General features: G+C 39.0%; 1 protein-coding gene across 1 annotated transcript in view; it reads right to left on the bottom strand.

Moving 5' to 3' along the window:
- LOC102385476 (transducin-like enhancer protein 4) overlaps nt 1-25,238 on the bottom strand; it is a 175,773-nt gene that overhangs the window by 140,603 nt on the left and 9,932 nt on the right. Inside the window, exon 3 of the mRNA XM_025192948.1 lies at nt 14,858-14,989. Within this exon, the coding sequence (XP_025048733.1) occupies nt 14,858-14,989 (132 nt within the window). The remainder of the gene's footprint in view (nt 1-14,857; nt 14,990-25,238) is intronic.

Below are 25,238 nucleotides of genomic sequence, written 5' to 3'. Positions count from 1 at the left end.
TCCCTAAACCCTACATATCCAGTGTTGGAAGCTGCATCATTATGGAACAAAGAAAAAGGGCTCTTTCTCAGTCCTCTTGTTATACAAGGATCAGTCCAACTGCCACTCAAGTCAATGGAAGCCTTCCCAGCCCTTACTGTACCTTTAATTTAGCAATCACTGTTTATCCCCTTATGCTGATGAGTTACTATATAAATCTAAATAATTATATACAACTTCAGAATTAAATCTTGATTTAGTTCTCAAGCATTTTCACATTCTATGAATAGTGCTCAGTATTTTCCAAAAAATTTGGCACCTCCAATAAAAAAGTCCAGGAGTAAGATAAAATGGGATTGTGATAAAATGTTTTTTGAGAAATAAATCTGTACCGTAATTTAGATCATGCATTGTACCAACATTATTTTAATTAAAACTATTTTTTTTATTGTAAGAGGTTGCCATATCAATTAATGGCATTTTACAAATTCAGGATGCCTTAAGTATGCAGAAGGAAAGCCACACCAAAAGGTAAGAGGTTGAAATAAAGAAACGTATTTTAAAATAAATGTAATAGTTCCTCAGCCTCATGTTGATTCTTTATATTGGCACAAGTGAGTCAAGTGAGAAGCACAAAAATATTATCTAGGGCAAAAATTCAAAAAGATATGGAAATCATTCCATTCAGTATAAATAAGATTTTGAACTTCTCTTTCTCATACTGCATGCTGCAAATTTCCTGGCTTCTCTTAAAGGGTAAAGACACCATTTCTCTTTTAATCTTCAATTACACATTGAAGTTGACTTGCATGCTATTATTGTATTGCAGACTCAGCAACTACAGTAGTTCAGGGAATAAAAAGTTTAGATACTGCATATAGTTGCATTGTGGAACGGTTTTATTTTCCTTATTTCATCCTTAGGAGTGAGATTCATTTGTAAAAAAATGTACATGCCTCTTTTGGTGGATACAGAGCTATTCTTTAAAAGGTTTTATATACAAAGCGAGATTCAACAAATGGCTGCTGAATACATATTTACTCCAGCAAGCAAGGGAAAGCTAGGGAAAATTCACCTATTGTTTTCATCTGAACAACCAGAAGCCTGTTCTCTAACACACGCTCTGTTCTCTAGCAGTGGGAAGAATAATCACACTCTAGCTATTATTTAGCATTAAAAGAAAACAAAAGGAAAGCTTTCTGGGTAAATATTTCAAATATACAATAAACTCTATCTTAAAAGCATCAGGAAATTTCAATTTTATAGTATATTTTTTTAAATTGCCAGTCTCTTCCAATTGTATTTTGGTGAATGCCAAGTTCATTAACATATTAAGTAATGATCAGCTCTGTGTACCTAGAAATAACCATGAGAGGTGAGCATCAGAAAATGTTAAATTTAAGGCAGTTGTTTCTTTCATGCATGTGTTGCAATGCGGTATAGTGCCAGATCCCCAGATATGCCAAGCAGTATTTTAGGCCACTTTTCTATTAGCTCATTCCCCCTGTTCTGGAGGCAGTTTGGTGCTCAACCTATCATTGGCACAAATTAGAAACACCTCATGCTTCAGTTTTGCCCTTTTTGACCCTGGTGCATTTTTCCTCCTTCCTCCAGAACATCCCTATGCCAGGAAAAGGAACCAGAAGTAGGGCACATCTGTACATTCATTAATGCACTGTAATTATAGTGCATTAAAGTTTAGTGCCTGTTCTTAATGCGCTGTAATCAGTAGTACTGGGCAGTAGCACCGGCGCACACTTTTTTGTGATGCTAATGTGCTGTAGACTAATTCCTTTGCACATTAGCTTATTAGCATGGTTTTTGCCTGCCATGCTAACGTGTAGTAGAATTAACCTACTGCTCATTTAGTGCTTCACGTAGATGCACCCTTAAACTAAGCCTGCTACAAATTCCGAGTCCTCTGAAACAATGCATTAGCTTGTTTTATACTGGAGTGGCACAGGACACTTAGGAAGAGCTAAGAGTCTGGCCCATATTTAGCTGTGATTAATAGCGAGAGCCATATCCTGATCTTACTGAAGTCAATGCCAAACTCTACTATTGCCTTCACTGCCTTTGGATTATGGAATTTTACAAATAAAAATGGATAACAAAGTATTCTGAGATATTTATAAAAAAAAAAAAAATCAGATTTAAATGAAGTCAGGCAGATTTTGTTCTCAAGTTACTCCCAGCATAAATTTGTAATAATTGCAGTGACTTTTGGACGTACGCTACAGCGTAAGCTAGAGACGAATACAGCCCTGAGTGTCCGAATTACTGGGTAATAAACCCGTGGGGAATCCAAGTGTTTGTTTTCAAAACCTTGAACAAATGTATTGGGTTGGACTGGATGTGAGAGGGCTGAAAACAAAACAGGGAGCAGTTTACTAAACAAACCTTCCTTCTGCTTGTAACAACTGAAACGGTGCCTGCCATATCTGAGCCCCTATCAGAAAGGGGAGGGATAGAGGCAAGCATAAGATTGTCAATGAAATAGTATCCTTTAACAACAGTCAGTCACTTCCTGCAATCAAAACCCTGCTAGCATGTGGCTTGTTCAAATAAAAATTACTGGACTGAAGCCAAACAAGAAAAAGTAATTGATAATGTGGTTTTTCAGAACCCACCCATCCATCAAATGTGTCACTCCTCCATAATACTTTATTTCCCTTCTGAACAAAGATCTTTAAAATTCATTGTGTGCACTTAAAAACAAAGTGTCCTTGTGCTGCTTTATAATGATTCCCTTTTAGTTTGGGTTTGTTTTGTTATTTAATTACATTCCCTTCTATCTTGCATTTTTGTCCAGATAGTTGCTGGAAATTTCTGCTGTTCTTAAACAAAGAATCTTTGTGCTGTATCAGCTTGCATTTTCCTTGGATTGTGTTGTGCTGGTGTCTTTTCACTGACTTCAGCACAGGAGTATTGTAGCCACAGCTTCACTAAGTAGACTGTAACAAACAGATTCATAGGCCCTTTCTCCATGCTGCATCTTATTAACTGATCTGTGGGAAATGCTCTTTATATTGTTAAGGCATATGAGCTATTACAAACAATAAATTAACCTCAAATGGAGAATGCTTTGAGACTCCTAATACAGTAACCAAGCAGAAACAGCAGTTTCTAAAAAGCTCTTTACCTACCAAACCATGTACATTTCAGATAGTATTTTGTTAAAATTCATTATCCTTATCTTTGACATCAGCCTTAAACCTAGGTCTTTACTGAAGTAAAGAGCTAAGGAATATTTTATATTCCTTCATACCAAATAGCAACGTAGAGGCTAAAACACTGAAAAAAAATTCAGTAAAAATTCAATAACTATGTAATTCAGGACACATTTCCTCCCAACCAAAGGACAACCTCCGTGCCCCCCCTCCCCCCACCCCAAGTCCCAAATCTAACAAACAAAACAGGGGCAACAGTATTAATCGCAATTAGAGGGCCATGTTCACAAATATCTTGTATCAATTTTATAGGGGCTGCTAACGATAACCCTCAAATTACAGACCACTCTCTTATTAGGAAGTCAAATGCTGTGGAGATAATTAATCCATAAGGAAGTGCTTTAGGTTTTAATGGCCTAATATTTCATTTTATGTTATTTAATAATAGATACTAGGTACAGAGAAAATCCTACACACTGGTAGCAATCCAAGACTAACACTACATCCTGAGCTGAAAGAAATGTGGGTGCACACAGCTGTTCTACTAATGGGAGAGTTCTGGGAAGCTAATGGAGAACATAATCAGCCCATTTCAGCTCTATTTTTTTAACTAGACAAAAATAATATTCACAACCCTCTCCCTACTCAAGATAAGTCTTATAAAAATCCTCCATCCAAGACAGGTTCAGATAAGCTGATATACCTGCAGCACCCTGTAACCATCTGATTGGCCTGCCTGAGGATTTGGTCTAAATATTTAACGAGAGAGGAAGCATTGTTTAGCATCTAGGCAGGCAGGCAGATGAATGGGAACTAGAGCTGTATTGCCAACTCTGACACTAACTCACTGAATGACCTTGGACAATTTTTGTTTCCTTGTCTAGTTCCACTATAGGAATGTAAAATAACACTTACCTAGCTCTGTTTATTATTTTTACAAGGCTGTGAAAACTATCAATCATTATTTATTACATCTCAGTAAGAGGTCCTAAGTCTAATACATACCAACCATGTGAAGACCTCAGATTGGTCACAGTTACAGCTTTTATCAAACTTCTTGGGATAGTCTCAATAGGAAGTCACTCTCTTCCACTTACCACACTAACTCTAAGATCCCAGGTCAATATTATGCCTTGATTCAAATGGGCCAACTTCAAACTCACGAGAAGTTCTATTTACTGCAATAGAACTCCTCAAAAGTTAAAAGTTAAGTATGTGCTTAAATGCTTTCCAAAAATATAGAGCTAAATCCATAATGCTGTAAACTGGTACGCCCCAATCAATTTAATTGGAGCTTCATCAATTTAAATGATCTGAGGATCTGACCCATTGTGCCTAATTACTTGAAATGTCAGTGTAAGCAGTTGTACTGTTCCAATCTAGTACATGAGACATACACAGAAATATACATTGTTCATTGTACTCAGATGAATTGCAAACAGACCACTGTAGGTAACAGGCACTGGTGAACAGTGCATACTGCCTTGCACTATCACACTTGTTATTTGTATTATAGCAATGAAAAAGTAGGGTATGTTGTAAACTGCTGCATTTAACTTTTACCTCCATAAAGGTAAATAAAAATCTTTGGGCACCCATATGATTTCTGAGGTGGAATTAGAGGCCATTTAAGGGTAACAGGGTATAGTATTTTAAGCACATAAAGGTAAAATATGTAATCATCTAGCATTCTATCCAGCATTATTCCAACATAAATTTGGTATTGGAGTTCAATATTCAAAACAAGGCAATACATTTAATAAATGGTTTGCTGTCCTTGTTTCCTGTGGAATGGTAAAGAACAATGAACATCTGTGGCACTGAAATATCTGCATTTTAAAGATGACACAGTTTTTAATAACCACATTAAAATACTGATACTTCAGTTTGCTGTAGGCAATTTTTACTTCTTTCTGATTAGTGTTTTGGAATGTGTTATTTGCATTTGGTATGACAATTTTGTTTTTCGAAATCATCTGCAGTATAGAAGCAATGAATAAGAATTTTTTAAGCCTTTTGGGATACCATTTTTTATTATTATTATCTTAAACAGAACTTCAGTTCAAAACAGAATAGATTTTTTTTCCAATAGCAAGCTCATTCAAATGTTTTGATTTATCAAAGCATTTTATGTTTACTTAAAAAACACATTTTCTGCTCCCTGGAGAAGTCCATAATGTGCTCAGTGAAAATTGAGCGTCAGAAAAAATGTAGTCAAATGACAAAGTAAAATTCAGGAGAAACTGCTCAAGCTTTCATTTTGAATATATATATGTTTCTGAATGTTAGTAAGATACATAAACATACATATGTTAATGTGGAGATCCAAATAACAATAATACTAATAGGTCAAATACAACTTTCATCCAAAGATCACAAGATCTTATCTTAAAATATTTTAAAAGTATAAATCTAAAATTAATTAGAAATGAGAGGTCCAGCTAATGTTACCATTACAATGCATAGTACCTTATTTCTTGAATAGCCTACTGATTTCAATGAGATTATTTGAAGAGTAATATACTACTAAACTTAAATAATGTATCATATCTCTTTCTTCATAATTAATCTCTCATCTCTTTAACAAGGCAGTTATAATTTATAAATATACATGAGTTAAGCCGTCATTGGAGTGAAAAGCAGTCATTGCTTATCAGTGGGTAGTGAATGTACACAACAGTTTAGGACAGGAAATGGAAAATTCTTTACCCAACTGAAATTACAGAAGGAATTGAGAAAGGCAAAATGCAACCACTAGAACTGGAATTTGTCCAAGGAACTGGGGTTAACACCCCTGATTTCATAAAAAAGCACCCATATCTTTTTAAGCTCTTGTCTATGCTTCTGATGCTACTTTTTGTTTTTTTACAGGAAATTTTAAAAATAGATCATTTTCTTTGATCATTTAGCAGACTTCCAGGCAAGTTTCAGTCAAACATAAATGTCTAAAAATAGGTATGCACAGTCTTCAGTGGTTAAGCAACCTGTATTTATACTGTGAAACCAGTTTAAATACAGCTCCACTGAAAAATGTTCAAGTGGAACTGCAGGCAGGCCTCAATGTACAGAAGTGGTCAGAAATGTCCTTTTACATCATTCCTAAAGGACACCGAGAAATCCCAAGCCTACTGAAGTATATGGCAAAACTCCCATTGCTTTCAAATTAAAAGAAGACTTTACCCCCAGTATTGCCAGACCTCACAATTCTATAACATGCCTGGTAATATTTAGTACTTTTATTTAAGTCCCAGGTCCTGGATTCAGGGTCTCCTTATTGGGCTATACAGTCATGTTCCTTCTTGCCTGCTCTCCTTAAGCCTTGTTAATCTTGCACTTTTGGTTGCCCAGTGGTTCAGCTTCAACAGGAAGGGTGCAGCACCCCCCGCTCAGAACAGAGGTGCTCTGGATCACTTTTGGGTGGTACCTAGATCTCCCCATTCAATGCGAAAGAATCCATGATATCTAATCCTGGTGATCTGGATAGCCTCCTGGAACATGGCACCTAAATTCTAGACACGTAGAATGCCTAGATGAAGATGTCTATAAGGATCTGGACCTCAGCCTCACAATTGCAACGATGTAGTGATATCCTCTAAAAGTTCAAAAACCAGAAGGCAGATCTAAAAAACCTAAAACGTGCTCTCTCAAACCCTTTTTTTAATCCAATTGTTTTTAAATTAATTGCATGATTTGGGGGACTCAGGGTTTGCAATACTGTAGGTAGCTCTCTCAAACAGTATGTATCTGCAGTAAAATGCTGAGGGATGGGTTCAATAATAACATGTCTAAGGAATGCCACATGCCATAAATGTTTCTTGAAGTTTCTTATTTAAGTACTTATTTAATATAGTTCTTCCCATCTTGTGAGATAGAACAGGAGTGCAACAAAGCTGGTACTCTGCAGTGCCAAGCCATCCTTTGAAACCATCACTTCTAACACTGTAATTCACACCTATGGGTCCTGAGAGATTTCACAGTGCCACATTGTCCTTCCAAATTACTATTCCAAAGGCAGGTGTGCCATGCATTTTCTTCTACAAACACCAGATTGTGACATGATGATCAAGCTTTACTACACCAAAAGGTAGACCAGGCCAGCTGCACAGCTTCCAATAGTAAGTTCTATACTCTTGAGATAGTGATAATACACAACAGCCGCATTTTTTTCTCTTTGAGACCCAAGGGCAGTCAGTGCAGCCTGACAGGTAGGTGGTGCTGAATAGAAAGGGGTTGTGTCCAGAAAACCTGCTGTTTCAGTACATTCTTGGGAAAGCTTTTATTATTGGAATCCCTATGATAAAAACTCAAGTATCCTTCTTCTCAGATACACTGAGATTCAAATAACAGACTTCCATGCATTTGTACAGACACATCTAACTCAAGTTAAGTGTTTTGCCCAAGTCTATGTGGGAATCCTGAAATAGAACATAGTAATTGTTGAGTTGCAGAGGTCATGTCTACACATTCATTAATGCGCTATAGTTATGGCGCATTAAGTTTAGTACTCGGTTAACCAAGTGCTAAATCAATGCGCAGTAACTCGCGCTACTGCACAGTATTGCCAGTGCATGGTTTTTTAGTGATACTGCGCAGTAGCCTAATACTACTGTGCAGTAGTGTATTAGCACAGTTTTTGCCCGGCATGCTACTGCACAGTATTATTAGGCTACTGCTCTGTTAGTGACTCGTGTAGATGTGCCCAGCAACACACACAGTTCGCTAAACCAAAAATCTGTTACCTCTCTCTAATCCAATTATCTGTCTAGGTATTTTCCTGCACTAATCACTGGAGTACATTATCTGAGTGTTTCTGTAATACCCAAGTGCATCTCTACCAAGTGCAATCAGGCTTCTTGCACTGATATGCATATCCTAAAGGTCCTAACGCTTTTGGTTTCCTGTAGTAGAAGGCTCATTTTTTAATTGACATACATCTTATAATAAAAACACTCAGTTACATTTGTTTAGGGAGCAGGCAAAATGGAAAGACTGAAAGCTAAAATAGAAGCACAGATTTCTTTACACCTTATTTGAGTGAATGTGTATGTTTTTGGACCATCTCAAAAGAAAACTGTTGACGATGTGCTGAAAAATAAAACAACATGGCATATGGCTCAAAGAATATCAGCATGATAGTTTATGTCTTTACATCAGTTTCCACTGATTTTGCTTGAAACCAATGTGTTAATATTTCCCAAAGTAGATATTGCCGCTGACTTCCTTTTACTCTCACATGCCAATTGTTTATTTTATCAATCATCTGCCATTATGCAAAGCTCAGAAAGAACATGTTCTTATAATTAAAAAATATATATCATTGAAGTAGTTGATTTTCTTTTAAGTATTTTTGTCCTTTTTTAGCTTTCTTCCTTGCACTGATTCCAAAATGATACACCCAAAACCCAAATATGCATCGTTTTAAAAAATAAACAATACCACACTGTTGCTTTTTAAAATAAACAACGCTACACTGAGTAAGACCATATTGAAAGCATTTTTCAATCCAGATGATAAATTACAGAACCACAATATACATTTACACGCCATGATGTTCCTCTTTTGTCTGCTCTTAGACAAATAAGAGGAAACCTTGTAACTATATAGTAGGAAATACTTCTGCCAGTTCTGAGGTACTGAAGAACCTGATTCAGTGATGCTGAACATCTGAATCACCCAAACATACTATATTCATAGCTTACAATTGAGAAGGAAATTGTTTTGATACAAAAGCTTCATTATATGGCCCATATTTTAAAAAAAAATCAATTGTATGAATTGATCTGCAAATCATACAAGCAAAAGCAGTAAACATAAACATTCATTTGGCATAATCATTTACCTGTTTGTGTGCTCTTACTATGCATATATGAGGGTACAACATCTTCAGCTTTTCTGGCCTATGTGTCCTACATTTGCTAGGACAATATTTTTAGAGAAACAATATTTATTGAATGAAAACCCATGTGCTAATTAAATAATCCACCCGTGTGTGAAAAAAACAAATTATATTTCCCTGTCCGTATAGCATAGAAATCTCATAGGTTCTCATAGAAATCTGAAATACCTGAGTCTGCTTTAGTCACCTTAGTGCTAGTCTACAGTATAACTTGTCTTTTCTGTGCTTATGGAGAATTATCTAATCTCTCCCTAGTTTATAGGTTTAGAAAAAATAAGATGCAAATGAAACTAACATATGGCCAAACTTATATGAAAGGTTTCTGAAACATATAAATCATGGGAATGAAATGTAAGTAATTTGTATATGTCACCAGAACCTCCAGATAAAGTTACAGTGCTGTAATAGTTATAACTGGAGTGTATTTGTTAATGCTACTTATATATAAACAAAAAGCAAAGTAGGGCCTACCCCTGCAAATGCTTACATATGTGCTTAGCTTTACTTCTGTGAGTAGTTCCACTGCAGTCAATGAAAGTTCATTTGGTACACGAAGAAAGCACAAGCATTAGGGTGAAGTTGCATGATACGCTTAGGACATACTAAATCTGTGAAATATTAAGCAGCGTTAAAGTTAGAATGTGCTAACTTGAATATTTTAACATTGTTAAAGTTGTACGTTAAGTGTTAATAGAACAACTCTGACTTGCCACTAATGGGAGGGCAAGCAGGGGCATGGCTTGGGCTCTATCCTTGCAGGGGGGGGGGGGGGAGAAGGGGGAGGGGTAGTGGTGTATACTGGGATGCTGAATAACTGCAAATTGTTCATTTTATCTCTGTGGAGCAAACAAGCATTAGTCTAACACAAGCTAGGTAGCACAGCCCAGAGTTAATCCTCACCTGAAGTGGCATAACTTTATCAGAGGGCACTTAGCACAAGTTAGCATGCTTTAATTTGTGGACAGTCCTATTTTAAATACCTTTTGTATAGTCTAAGCGTAACATGCAACTTCAACCTTAGCATTTGTGGAGTTGGAGACTACAATTTCAAAACGTCACTCAGCTTTTTCTGTTATTGTTCCTTTAGTTGCATCGCTGTAAAGCAGGGTCAGATCCTGCAAGGATGGGAGGGGGCTGGTTTGTTCGCATCTTCCTTTTGCTGTTTATATGCATAACGAACTCTCTGAGTTCTTGGCTGGTCAGTGCTCATCAGCTGGTCAGTGAAGGCTTGTATGGGACTCTGGAGCCCTGGGAGTAAGCACCACTGCCCTTCAACCCTCCTTTTCCCCTGTTCCTGAATATGGCGTTGGTAAACATATGGGAGGGAAAAGGAAACAAAGGATGGTGGCAATCCCCGCCACCCCGCTGGGCTCCAGAGCTGTGCAAAAGCAATGGCTCCAGCTAGACCCTCCTCTGACCAGCTGAGCTTAGAGATGAGGTCAGAGAACTGCCTGCAAGGCAATGCTCAGGCAGGAGCGCACACTGATCAGCTGTGATATGCACTGCACAGCCAAAGAGGGTGTAAATGCACCTCCTCACTCCTCTCCTAGATTGGCACATGCTGTAAAAGTGATGCAAGTTAGCTGTAGCGTTTAAATTGTTCACTTAAAAATATTTCTATTTTTGTCCATAAATAAGATTCCATTAAGAAAGAAAAAAAAAGAGGGAGAAAAAAAAGAAACCCAAATGCACACCACCTCCCCCCTCCCCGCCCCACACAACTACATTAAAACAATATTAAGGCAAAGATTCTTAAGTTAGATAAGAACTAAAGTTGTTAGATAAGAATTAAGGTTGTGCAGCATTCTCTGCACAACCTTAATTCACCACAGTTCAGCACACATTGCATTGGCATGGTATGCTATTTTTTCCACAGGATCCCTGCCTCATTCAGTGCAAGAGATGAACAGTGCTCACTGCATAATTAGTTATTTAATATTTCTTCTTGGCCTCATCATTTTAGTTCATTATTTATTTTACTCTATTCAAATCTGCTCTGAAAACAGAATTATTCAGAAAAATTCAGAAACCTGAATTTCTTCAGGTCTTATCTTAACGCTCATCACTGTTGTACTGGAGTGCTTACAAACACTAATTAATTTATTTTTACAACATCCCTGCAAAGTACAATATGGTATTATTATCCCCATTTAATAAATTGGCCATTGAGGTACACCTGGATCAATGTCAAGAGTTGGCTGCTCCATTTAGGTTGACTAGGGGCTGATTTTTTTTTAATATTCAGCATTTGTAGCAGTTTATTTGTTCCAAGTAAATCTTCCATTGTCCCATGGAGACAAGTGCTATAACCATGAGACTATCCAGTTTCTCCCTGCAGTCCTCTGCCTCATTCGCTATACATCTTCTGTTCGGCAACAAGTGAGGCAAGATCTCTACAGACAACCTATAGAGATCAAATAGCTTTTAAAAGTCCTTTAAGAAAAAACATGTTTTTCCTGTCTGCACAAGCTGGCACTTGAAAGGGCAGATGGGCTGTGGAGCCTCTTGAGCATGAGAGCAACCACATGTATTTTGAAAGGTGTAAAGATCTGTTATTCCTTTCACACACACATAGTATGAAGTATGGGCCATATGTGCAAAATCAGAAGGATATGTTTACAACATTGCTACTAAAAAAGGAGCACTGAGTTTCCTTGCACCTAATGCAAAGATCATGGAAAACTAAAGATGTCATTCTTTGGATTTGAATGGGCTTTAGATCTTGCCCCTCGAGCACACAAGGCCTTAAGTCTTTATCTTTTTCAGTAAATATATTATGTTGCTAATTTAAGTAACAGCTATTAATGCCTGTCATTTATGAGACTTTATCAATTATTCATGTATTATGTAAATAGTGTTTGTACATGTAACGGAATTGATGAGTTTACTTAAATTCCACATACTGGAGGTTTAATAGCCAATAACTTGATGCTGAGAAGTGCTAAGCTCCAGCAAGCCCACTGAAATGAAGGAAAATTGAGGGTACCCAACAATTCTCAAGAAAAATTCCCAAAAGTCTAGTACTTCTGAAACACTTAGTCCTTGTTACTGGAAAGATTTTCCTCTTCAATATACTTTTTCCCTAGATTTAATAAATGAATCTTTTCAGAGAAGGCTACTGAACTTTGGGCCTCTCTCTCAACATCAAGAAGACTAAAGTGCTCTATCAGTCTGACCCAGGCCATGAATGTGACCCCTGCCCCCAAATTACTATTGAGGGAAAGACCCTGGAGGTAGTTGAACACTTCCCTAACCTCGGTAGCCACCACTCTAAGAGAGTGAATGTTGATGAGGAGATCCAGCACAGGATCCAGAGCGCAAGTGCCTCCTTTGGGAAATTGCTTTGGCATGTCTTCATTCATCACAATCTCTAGAAAGACACCAAAATCCAGATCTACAATGTAGTCAACATCCCCACTCTCTTCTATAGATGTGAAATGTGGGTGACCTAACATTATCATCTCAAGCACCTGGAAAGGTATCACCAATCATGCCTCTAGAAAATCCTCGAGAAAATGGATGCCGACATCAAGAGCTGGGAGGAGTTGGCTGTTGACCAATTCCAGTGGTGCTGCAAACTCAACCAAGCAGCAGTCCATCTTGAGGTAAAGCATCTTGCCCATTGGTGACGCGTAAGGGGTGCACACAGGTGCACGTGCACCCCCTGGAAGCACCAGTCACAAAACTAGAAGTGCTGACAGAAGTTGATTGGCTGCTGGGCCCCCCCGGCCAGTTGGCAATCCGCTGCTGGGGGACCACCCCCATCAGCAATCTGGTGCCCCCCAGACTTGGGAAGTACCAGTCACCCATGATCTTGCCCTCAAGGCAGAGAAGAGAGAACAGAAAAGGAGAGAAATCCTAGCCTATGGTCTACTCTTCCCTGCAGACCTGCAACTTCTTCAGAGATTTGACTCTTAAGTCACCTCAAAACCCAACAATGAGCCATGGTAGAGATCATTCTCGAATGAAGGGATTGCCAATAATCCCTTTCCCGAAGTTTAATAAATGAATGCAGATATGGGAATATGTCACCAATGATTCAACGTACTTTACTTAAAGGTATTTCTCTGGTGGCCATCATCATACTATCTGTGTTTAAAAAATGTTTAGCAGCTCTCAGTAAGAAAAGCTAGTTTTAGATTCTTAAGTTATTTGGCTTAGTCCTAAAGCTAACTAAAAAGTAATGTAACATTTTTTCTTCAATCATCAGAAATACTGAGCTAAAAATAAAGTGTTTTATTAAATACATGTATTTAATATATATTAACAGTAATAGAACTTAGCTGGAACACAGTCCAGTGGAAAGACTCCTATTGAGTTCAATCGGTACTGGCTTATGTCTATAGCATACTACACCTGTAGATTTACAAGCAGTTTACAAGGGTGGATAAGCATAATTACTAGTATTTTACATATTAGGAAAATGAGGCACAAAAATGGAATGACTACCTCAGGTCACACAGTGAACAAGTAGCATAGCAGGGAAGGGAAATCAGGTGTCCTGAATAGCAGTTCCATGATCCATGCAATGGACTATGCTGCCTCTTATTGTTACAGTTCCCATGCCTAATAAATTATGCTGTTTATCCAGTAGGTACTAGTTTGGGGTGTATTAAAGAATCCATTAGTAAAAAAAAAAAAGAGAAGGGGTTTAAAACTTACAATAGATATGTTTAAACGTCTCACATATAGAAAGTGTCTACTTTATAACCTGCATTTTTAAAAGCCACTATACAGTGACAGCCTGTACCTTTGTAATGTGCTGAAAAAGTAATAATTGAAAACCTCTGAAGGGGTTATGTCACGTTTTTAATGTATTCCTGTTCAATGTTCTGAGCAGAAGTTTTGTTGTTGCTAAGAGTAGGGGATAGATTGAGCTGATTACATACTGTGTTATAAATAAGTGTAATTCCCTGAGAAATGATTCTTCTTTTGGTAATGGGAAAATAAACAAAGGAAAGGGCAGGTTTAAGGCAAGTGTTGAGCCTTAACTATTTCCAGGCACTCTGACATTTATGCTGTGAACTGTACTGTTCTAACTCTCAAATGTTTGCTTCATAAGTACTTGTTAATTCCAAGTTTCATGATTTTGATAAAAAAAAAAAAAAGTGATCTTCCTTGCTGTGTACCCTTCCCTCGTCCTGCAGGTATATTCATTATTAGCAACATTCTTTGGTCTGGCTGAGGTGCAATTGATGCAGAACTGTGGATAGAAACAAATATGACTTTAAGCCCTGTTTGCAGTCAGTAATCCTGGAGCTGGCAGGTACCAAATTGGTTCCAGTATAAATCAGAGCATACTGAAAGCTGCTCTATCTTTTACCCATCTGCCCAGGGCCCCCTAGGATCATCCATCAGCTGTGATCTACACGTTCTCAGAAGATTTCCTAGAGAGGGACCTTTCAGGCAGCCAACTGGATTGTCTTTCCAGATGCTTTGCAACACTGAAACTACGGTAAGAAATAACATATTCTAGCAAAATGTCTACAGTATAGTCAAGGCCTAACTGCTGCTAAAGCTACTTTTATACTGAGTAACTTGTGCTATCTGAGTGGCACAGATCTTGGTGCAAGCTGCAAAACCTGCTTGAGAAACTAGGTAAATACTCTGGTGGTGTAGACAACTAAGCTCCATGCTGTCACAGCTCATTTACTATCAGTAGCCAAAACAGCTAACTGCTAGCATGGGTATTTCTATGGAAACTGCAGTTAGATTTGGGACTGCACTGCATACATCCCCTTAGGCACCTTTTCAACTCAGGAGGCCACTTTTTAACTTTAGCTCTGGAGATCAGCTACCATAGATACTATACTGGCTATCAGGTATGTTTTAGCATCTTTATCAAGACTATTCCTGTCACTTTGACTGTCATTAATCTTATTATCCATATAGGCACCAGGATACATATCACAGTTTGTAAAGTATGTAGCAATGTCTGTATCAACTACAATGTGTGAAAATTTTATTCTTAAAATTGTAATTGTACTTTTCATTAAATATCTTGTGGCTTTCTTGAATCCTTTTTTCTTATTCAGAGTTTTAGGGTTTTTTTTTAGGTAAGTGGTAACTTTCTATTGATGATAGCAATGAGTAATAATTAGAACAAGAAGAGTTTATACAGCAGCCTTTCATCCAAGAATCTCAAAGGACTTTGCAAAGTACAAGCATGCTTTGCTAAGGGATGTTAATAATCATTTCATTTGCTGTAGTAATGCAGCCTACTGTGTTGGAGGACAGAACATAGCAACTGCAGAGTGACACAAACCTAGACTAGACAACCAGTAAGGACAGGTAATGAAATAAAATTCTTCATCAGAAAACTAATATTGGGTATTATAGGGTGTGTACAAGCATTACATTTCTACCAGTGGAATCACAGTTCCACTGGCAGAAACCCTAACAGTAGAAGCATTGTCTACCTGACAAAAAACAGCAGGCCCAATAGAAACTTCTCTTACTCTCACCAAGGTAGAAGTGACCTCTGGTAAAGTTGAATGCTTGTGCACTTGCATCTCTGACAGAAGCCTCCACAGTGCCCTCTAGCATCCCAGCATGTATTGTTTGCCATTCCTCCCTCCTCCAGAGAGGCAGTCTGTGACTTGGATGAATTCCACTGTTCCCCCTCCCCATCAGTTTTGAGGCTGGGAAACCCAAGTCTATCCTTACAGCCCTGGGGCTGTGCAGCTGACCACCCCCTCAGCTGACAGCCCAGAGCAGGTAGGAGAAACCCACCCCTCAGCATTGGACCCAACCCACTAGCACTTCCTACCCCTTCCATTCCCAGATGTACCCCCTCCCCCCGCAACCAATGCCCTTCTCAACAGACACAGCCCAGCTTGGCTTGACCCATGCCTGCTGTTTCTGGAACCCTCTGACCAACCCATCCCTAGACCTGGACCCTACCAGAAAGGCTGATCCATGTCAGGTGTTAGGGCATGGGAAGCATGTCTATGCTCTTTGACTATGGGACAGAGTGGGAACCTGGATCTGCCAGACTCCCCTTACCACCCCAGTACCCAAATAACATAGACATGGCCCCCAGAGAAATGAGCCCATCAATCCCCCCACCAACATGGATTGGACAAATCTTTGCTGAGTGCCATCAGACTTATGACCCACAGCAGCACCCAAACCACCAGCCTCACCCCACCAGCACCTGACCTCAAACAGATGCATCTAACCAGGGGTAGGCAAAATGCGGCCTGCAGGTCAGATGCACCAGGCCATTCTATCTGGCCTGAAGGGCCCCTAAAAAATTTAGAAAATTAATATTTATCTGCCCCTAGCTACCTATCATGCGGCCCTCGATGGCTTGCCAAAACTCAGTAAGCGGCCCTCTGCCTGAAATAATTGCCTGGCCCTGAACCTGTGCTGGAACTGCATCTATCAGCTACTGCCAGAGGAGTAACGATCTATTGTGGGCTGCTGAAAGAGAAATTTTCAAGCTTGAAGAGACAGAAGACATGCGCTAGGTCTGATGTCTCAAAACCTGACAGCGGGAAGGGAGGAAGGGAGAGGGTTGTGTGAGGGGGCGTAGTCCCTGGGGCAGCCAGCCAATCAGCCCTGACCTATGCCCTTGGTTGCTGTCAGCCGTCTCCAGGCAGACAGGGGAGCCTGCAAAGTATGCTGGGATGCGGGTTCTTGGGCCTCTTGACTGGATGCTATCAGTAGCACAGGCTGTCTGCAAAGCACCCATTTGGGCACTGTAATGATTGTACACTGCTCTACCAATAGAGTTTCCAGCCACTCAAACCAAACTGCTAAACCTCCACTGGTTCATCTGAATATTTCAAAGTAAGTACCCAGGTTGGTGCTTAGTTAGGACACTCCCCTTTTTTTTTCTTCCCTTTTTCTTCTTTTTCTTTAAAATCACTGTATTGTTTTTAATGACCAAAAAGTGTTTAGGAAATTGATTTGGTCTCACCAAAAAATAGCACCCCCAGTCCATAGGACTCAGCAAAAAGAGCGATACACTGGGACCATATGACATATAGCAACCCTTTGGCGCTTGAGTTTCCAATGATTCCTGCCTAAAGCAATGTAACTGAGGGTGGAAATGAGAAAAAAATAGAGGTTATACTATTTTACTACAAAGAGGACAGTTGCTGAATTTGGATCAGATTCAACCATTACTTAGAATATCATAAATTCTATATTTACATGCTTATTCATTACATATGCTATGACTACTGTAGAATATTCAAGCCCTGAAATCTGTACATAAATAGTATAAAAACACTGTACTCTGCCTCAAACCCTTTTGATTTCTCTATTATGACTTTCCTTAGTGCCTTTACTCTCAGTGGATTTTAAGTGGCATGAACATGATATATTCTCTGCCTGTCTTTTCTCTTTTGCTTGTGGTGTATTTTCTTATGTGCTTTAGCAAAATCATCTAGTTCTAATGCAGAAACATATTTTGTTCCCTCACTTGCCCCGATTTGTCCACTTTGGGCTAATGTTAGTAAACATCCGTTAAAGACAATCACTTTTAATCTTGTCAGGGGTGTCTGTGTTGGGAGGATGAAAATTAGTTATTAGCTTAGCTTTTCATCCATGCATAATAGATGCTAAAATCAGAGATGTTTGCTTGGGGCCATGGGAAGCATCCTACTCTTAGCCTACAAGTTCTGAATATATAAGATGTGATAGATTTTAAAATAAGCAAACAGAAGGCAAATTCCTTTTAAAACAAAACATCTGCTTCCTAGACATTGTCTATTCTGTGTGTAAGGGAGTCAAAGCACCCCCTCACCAGAGAACAGACTGACTCTGTAGGGCTTTTTTTTCTTCTTCTTTTTGTTATTGTGGTTAATAATAATAATAATAATAATAATACAATAACCCTGTAGTAGAGTCTTCCTATTGCAAGGATTTCCCACTCCCTTCCCCAAACAGGAATGTTATTTTTGACTCTGCCCCATGAAGTCCTCAGAGAAGGCCAAGAGCACCTTGCAGGGTTAAGTCTTGTAAACAGACAATAACTGTTACCAGGAGAGGGCCCATCTAACAAAAATAAATAAATAAGAAAATCCTTAGAGTAGTGGTAGTCATTAATAGGGTACAGGGCTCTCATTCACCTCCTGCTGGAGTTACTTGAGAACATGTCATTTGGAGGGCCACCACTTCACTTCCTGTTGGGAGCAACTGTGGGAAGACTGGGAGCCAGGAATTTTTGGCAACTTCTCTTTTCCTCCCCCCTCTTCTTCTGCTTTGGTTAAATCAGCCAGAGCAAAGGAGGTGGTAGTCTCCTTGGGGACATCTATTTTAGGATCTTTGTAATTGTCAATGAAAGGGATCAGTAGGTTTAGACACTTTCAGAAAAGCCTTTTAGTTTCCCAGCCTTTTCCTCTGTCATGCAGGTGCAAGGCACATGACATCTAAACCTGGCTACTGTACAAGTGCAGGAAAGCAGAATGGCTCTAAGAAAAAAAAATTATGCAGAGTTTTGCACCAGTGCACTGGTTGACAAGACTGAGTATTTGGATTGCCTACCAAGTGTTGATGAAAAGTCCCACAGATTCTTAATTCAGAGACTCCAATTTTTTCTCTGTTCCTGTGTTCATTTTCTTTATCAGCAGGGGATGACTTAGACTTTCAAAACTGATTAACATTTTTAAACTGTGGGATTACTTGGTATGGCATTTCAAATTATTTTAACCCTGTAGGGGCTGCTCCTTTCTGCAGCTCCTCTTTAGTTTTGTATACAGGTTTCACTAGAGCAGCAGCACTTCAGAAAAGGTTTTCTTCACATATGGGATTGCCTTGGAGGTACATTTGTTTTATTCACAAGGTGTTAGACATATCAGTTAATTCAATTAACACTTTTGAACAAAAGATGGAATATCATTGCAGTGCCTCACCGTAAAAAGCAGAACATACTTTTCCAACATGTTTTCTAGCTTTCTTTTCCTCCCTGCACCTTTACATAGGCCTGTACATGAATTTAAGTAAGAGCAAGGGAGTGAACCTCTGCTTCCTGAGGAAGCATCTTCTAACCATGTGCTGCACAGTAAACAGTTTAGAATAATTTTTAGCATGATGGAGGAGCCATAGACACTCAAAAATATGTACAGAACACAAAGGCATTTTTCTATCCCCATAAATCTTTAATGTGTAGAGGCAGTAGACATACAATCAACTTCCACTTTCAAGCACCAAATGGGTTCTCTTTAGTCCACTTAGAAGTGCTGCCACCCGTAGATTCTAGAGATCATTCTCTGTTCAAAACCTAGCCGTGGTGGCACAGTGTGCCAAACTGTACAAATGCAGGAAAGCTGAATGAACCTTCAGATGAATTAGAACAACTTACGTTTGGGAGGACAGAATTTGACCCATCGCATCAATGTAGAAGGTCATCAATCTAAGCATGCAATAGGGGATTCTACTGATTTGTTTGAGGACCTGCCGAACAGTGGTACAAAATACAAAAAAGTCCACGTTATTTGTTTTCTTTTTATTTATTTGTTAAATCAAACAGCAACCAAGCTTTATTCTCTGTAAATCTTGTTATGTATCTATATAGAACAAAGAAAACATTTAGGAAATCATAGACCTGTGATGTTCTTGGGCCAGGGTGTACCTTCAGGTGACAAAAAAGGAAAAAGGCAACAAAAGCAACAAAGGAAGAAGGCACAAAGGAAGATCTGGGGTGCTGTGGAGGGACTGATTTGGTCAGCAGGGGAGAAGGTGCATGGGTGGGTCTGCTTACACTAAGGTGTAGCCTAGAGTGGCAGCTACACCTTAGTTTAACAGGAGCTGGGTAACATGGATCAGAGATAATCCTGCCCTGGAGTACCATAACTTTGAACTATCTAATGAGTGCTTAAAACTAATTTCAGGTGCTAATGTGCAGCCAATCCAGGTGTTAAGAGCTCCAGGAGCCGCCCAAAATTACCACGTAGCAAGGCCCTTAGTTGTCTGTGCAAAGCATTTTTCATTTGTAAATAAAAATAGAAAGTCTCCATGGGATTTTTACAAACATCCCAGCAGTTTTGCTAACATGTTATGCCAGTTTCTTTTGATCCTGATTCTATGCCTTCCCCCTAGAGGAACTCAGATCCACTTTTTCTTTTTTTTTTTCCTTCTGAGGTGAAAAGTGTTCTTCATTAGAGAAAACAGATGCATCCCATCATGGATGGCTGAAGTCTGCAGATTCACTAAAGCATCCTCCTTTCATTCCAAAAAAGGCAAATTCACAATGCCACTCCTACTTCTACTGAAGAGTCAGTCAGCTTGCCTGCACAAACATCAATGTTAAGTCAAGTTACTGCCTTCCTGATTTCTTATGTAGAGTACTGTATATTTGTTCCTCTTAAATCAATTGCCTTACAAATGAGGCAAGAAAAGAACACACCCACCTGGTAGAACACTCTCAATATTGTTAAAAAGTTTTTAAAAAAAGCCAAGACAGGTTTGTGTGATCACTGATCAGTACGTTCAGCTAATGATGAAAAACTGCCCCTCATTTCTACAAAATTTGTACAATGCCCATTTCCACTCCCCTCTAACCACACACAGACTTGTAACCACTTGCACTGCCACAGTTCATATTTGACTTGTAACTTTCTAACCTATGGAACATAGAAGTTCATTTTAGTGTTTAATCAAGAAAAAAATACTTCTTTAATCCTCAAGCATTATTTATGCCAGGAGTGTTATATCTGTAGCTTGTAATGGCTTTCCAAGTGCAATGCAAACCAGATATGATAGCAGAAAAATTCATTAAAACACTAGTTAATAAGAAAAACGTTAGTGCACATCCTCAATGCTCATTCAGACCATTTATCAGTCTGACTTCCTTAAGAAGAACTGAACTCAATTAGTTATCGTATCAGAAAGATAGTCATGCAAAATCAATTTTTAGAGGTTTCTTCCCCTTCCACTTTGCTTGAACTGTCATGATAAGAAATAGAAAAGCCTACAAAATATCAACTCTGTAGTTTTCAGACAATTATAATTCACAGGAAGGAAACAAAAAGCTTTTTTGGCTCCTATTAATATTGTCATTTCAAGGCTATATTTTAAATACTTTTTTCCTCCAAATTAAACACTTTTCCCTAGAGAAAATATACCAATTATTTCGAAACTCGGCAAAGTAAAAACACAGAAGTCAACTGTCCAAAATTAACATTTAAAAACTTGTCAAAGAAAGAAACCACAAGCATTTAATAAGCACATAACTGAAATTATTCATCACCATCACGAGGTGTTAAATAAGAAGCTGAAACAAGAAACTAGTTAAATTCCATTCTGAAAACATTCACTGTGAGTTTGCATAAATCCCCCTTTATTTCCTTGTGAAGTTTTTTAAGGGTTTTTTTTTCCCCTTGCTAGGAGCCTGATGAAACTGAAATGTCAAGTGAGGGTTGCTTTATATCATGTTCTGTCAATCAAAGTAAGGGAGGCTTTATGCATCTGTTGCTAGTATATTGGCACTTTTTGAAGAGTGTTTCGGTGGGAGCGAGAATAAATAAAGATCCTTCAGGCACTTTCTCATTTATGGATGAGGAATCAAAGCAGTCTGAAACTTCATTTTCAGCCTGATACCCTGAAGATTGTTGGCTGATAATTCTGGATGGAACAGCTTATCTGGGAGGATTAGGGAGAACATGGGCTTCCTATTACTGCTGGCTTCAGCCTATTCAGCTGGGCAGACTTTGTCACACAGTATCTGTGCCTTTACATATGTCACTAATCTTATCTATATCTTTTCAGCTCCTTCTGTTGGAGCTGTGGTTTCCCATGCCTAAACCTCCCATTTCTTCATTACACCAGCTGTATAGGCATTAGCCTTCTCTAACAGCCTTTCTGCACCATGTCATTCAGTAATGGCTAGTAATGCAAAGGTATGAGAAGGTAATGGTAGTGCTTTATCTCAGATCTTACAGGTCTCACATCAGTATATTAAATGCTTACCACCCTTCCCTCACTGCACCAAAAAAATCTCACATTTAAGACCAAATCTGCTTAACAAAATGAAATCATCTCAAAAATAGGATATCTTTGTAAACATTAGAAATAATGAAAATGTATGATTTAGGGCAATGCTTTTGCCTTGCACTGTAAGTGTGTATAGTATACAGGCTATACTAGTTTTTAAGTTAGAAAACAAATCCATCATCAGGACCAACGCTCATTTTGAAGAGCCACATTTTTTTCAACATCCTCCAAAATACAAACTTCGTTAGTTAATGGGTCAAATCATGCTCATCTCTTTCATGTGAAAAGTCACGATCAGGTTAACAGAGAGGCCAGTCTGGACTTCCCTACATTACATAGACCTTAGCAAAGGAAAAGCCTCTTATTAATGCCACCCTATTCCAGGGACAGGGAGCTGCACTAGTTTGGCCCTGACATGACACCTGGGCTAATAAAAGTAGAACAGCTATACCCAAGAGATTTCTTGTTGCTCTCCCTGTCTGTTGTTCTAGAGAAAAATCCTGGCCATTCAGCCATGGAAATCTATTTCAGAGGTACCAGTTCCCATCTGCCCTCACTTCTCCAAGCCACATGTGCTGAGGGAAGCAGAGCAGTGTCATAGCATTGGTTACTCTCTTCCTTTTCTTTCTCTGTACTGATCTTTACCTGTCATTCCCTCTTTCTTCAGTCCCTTTCTCCAAAATAAAGTATAAAATAAATGAACACATAAAAAAGAAGATATGGAACTAACAAGGCATGACCCCCAGTTATTTTTCCTGTACATTGTGTCCCTTCTTTAGGTCTTTCTAATTTGCCTTTTTGAGCTTTACATTTTATGTTTTCATTTTTACCTAGAAGAAATTTTACATTCTGCGCTCTCTCCTATGCCTGATGAAGGGTGTGCCAGAAAGCTTGCAAATAAATAAAATAATTTGTTTGCAAATATCTAGTTGGTCTAATAAAAGATATCACCTCCTGCACGAGTTTTGATTCCTTGAGCTTTACAAAGCACCTAACAAAATGGACCCCTGTCTCCTTATCTTGATAGAGTCCTATAGTGATATCACAATACAAATAAGAAGAATACTCATCACTGAACTCTGATTAATAACTGGATGGAACAATCTGACTCATTATTTGCAACAAGTCAGTCAACCAGCTATATGTGCTACTAATTTAAAATTCCATAAAACCTTCCCCTTTTTTGTTTTTTCTTTTCTTCCCCCTTTATTTTTTAAAAAGTGCCCAGCCTTTTGTTTTATTTTAAATTGCTGAGTTATTAAGGATCTGTATCATGTCTGTTCCCTCAAGGTTGAAACAATAAGCTTTATCTGAAACCGACAAACATAATTTCTCTTCTTCATAAATGAATGTCTTGAATGTCATGCTTTCCCCACCCCACAACTGCTAGCCCAGTCAGGGCCGTGTCATTTAGCATAGGCCCATTTTTTATTCTGTGACAAGCAGGAGCAACAAGAAGTATAACCTATATCCCAAAGCTGTACAAGTGCTGCTGAATTATGCAGTGGGGACAGCCCAAGAATGCCATGGTTTTTTTTTCCTGCAGCCTGAGGAACCTCAGTGCTGGGAACTGCAGGAAATAATGTTACAGTAGTGGAAGGTTTCCTTGACTACTTGCAGGACTTCTGAGATTTCCAAAACCCCTTACTGTGGGCCCTGCAAGTAATAGTTCATTTCCGCTGTACATAGGACATTCATGATCACTCAAGGACTTGGAGAAGACAGTTTTAGATTATCTATATACTCTATATCTATATATTTGCCATTTGACTCCAGTTGATTAGTTTATCCCTTATCTCTTGTGCATGAACATTTTCAAAACATAGTGAGCCAAAATAAACCCTGATGATAGCATGCAACTGTTCTACTTCAGAAGCCACCCTACAGAGGAACTGTAACTCAGGAAGTCACAGCTGTTCCACAGAGTGTGTTCTATTGATTTCAATGGGATTGGGGTCAGGCTGCACACCACAGCACCTCTTGAAAAGTGAAGTTTACTTTGTGCCTCTGACTCAGTCAGTTATTCTGCTACTGAAGAGAGGGCATAAAGCCAAGCAAGCATTCAGCTAAGTAAGCATCTACCTCTATCCCATCCTCCTCATAGCTGTGAGCATCCAGAGAACAGGGTTTGCACTTGGTACCAGGCTTACACTATGAATCGAGTTCTAAGAAAATCTTGCAAGGGAAGAGAGATATAGGGCTTTATTCCCCTGCTTAACCACTTCAAATAAAGGCATAATCTAGCCCAGAATGGTACATATAAACACAGACAAAGGAGTAGAAAAAATTAAGTAGTTATGGGAAACCATCTTGTAATCTGACCTAGCCTAGAAAAGTTTCTCAGATGAAAGCACTTCATGGAGCTGCCATGTATTCTAAGAACTGACTAAGAATTGAGAGGTAGGATTTTTGATTCTTTTCCTACTCTGCTACTAATTTTCTATGTGATCTTGCACAAATCAGTTAACCTTTCTATGGCTCATTTATGTATTGATAGAAAGGCAATCAGATGTTAATCTAACTCACAGCAGGATGGTGCAAATTAATTCTGCACTGCCTGGCATCTTTTGCAACCATTTACACTGAAGTAAAATGAATGTAAAATGCTTTGTAGCATTATTTAGCCTCACTTTGCACAGATTACCCATAAGGCAGCAGAGACCCTTGGGCTAGGGAATGGATCAGGCCCTTATGGCTAGGGACAGACATTAAAAAATCCTGATCCTGAATTGATTCAATCTTTGCAGGTTAGTCTAACCTCGCTAGGCTAAACCAGCTTGTAACCATGAGGCATGGACTGAAAAAATGCAGGCACATGTCTGCATTCGCTCAGGCTAGGAGCCAGGGGGCACTAGAGCAGCCCTCCTGCCCCTTCTACAATGCTGAGCTGAGGAGGGATGTAGCCAGGCCCTGGCAGGACACTCTGATTAGGGAGCATTCCACCTCCCCCCTCCCCCCTCCTGACCAGTCCAGCAGGGAATTGATAACACAGTGTTTATGACCCCTAACTTAGTGTTTGTCACCCCATTAAGAAAACAGCAGAGGAATATTGCCAGCTACCTGTTGATTCTGCCTTTGTCCCATCTGCCACAGCACAGACTGTAGCCAGCATGTGGTCTGCTAGCTAATGCTGTGTGTCAATGTAAGGCAGATGGGACAGGACAATCCTTGGTTGGGGGTGGGGGGAACAGAAGCCAGGCAGATGCCTGCAGTCTCTGCCAGAGCTGAGCCAGGGAGCAGAGGGCCTGCCC

The sequence above is a fragment of the Alligator sinensis genome, unplaced genomic scaffold, assembly GCF_000455745.1.
Source record: "Alligator sinensis unplaced genomic scaffold, ASM45574v1 scaffold1445_1, whole genome shotgun sequence".
Lineage (NCBI taxonomy): Eukaryota > Metazoa > Chordata > Crocodylia > Alligatoridae > Alligator > Alligator sinensis.
Note: the sequence above shows the minus strand (reverse complement) of the source record. Positions and strands in the feature narration are given on the sequence as shown.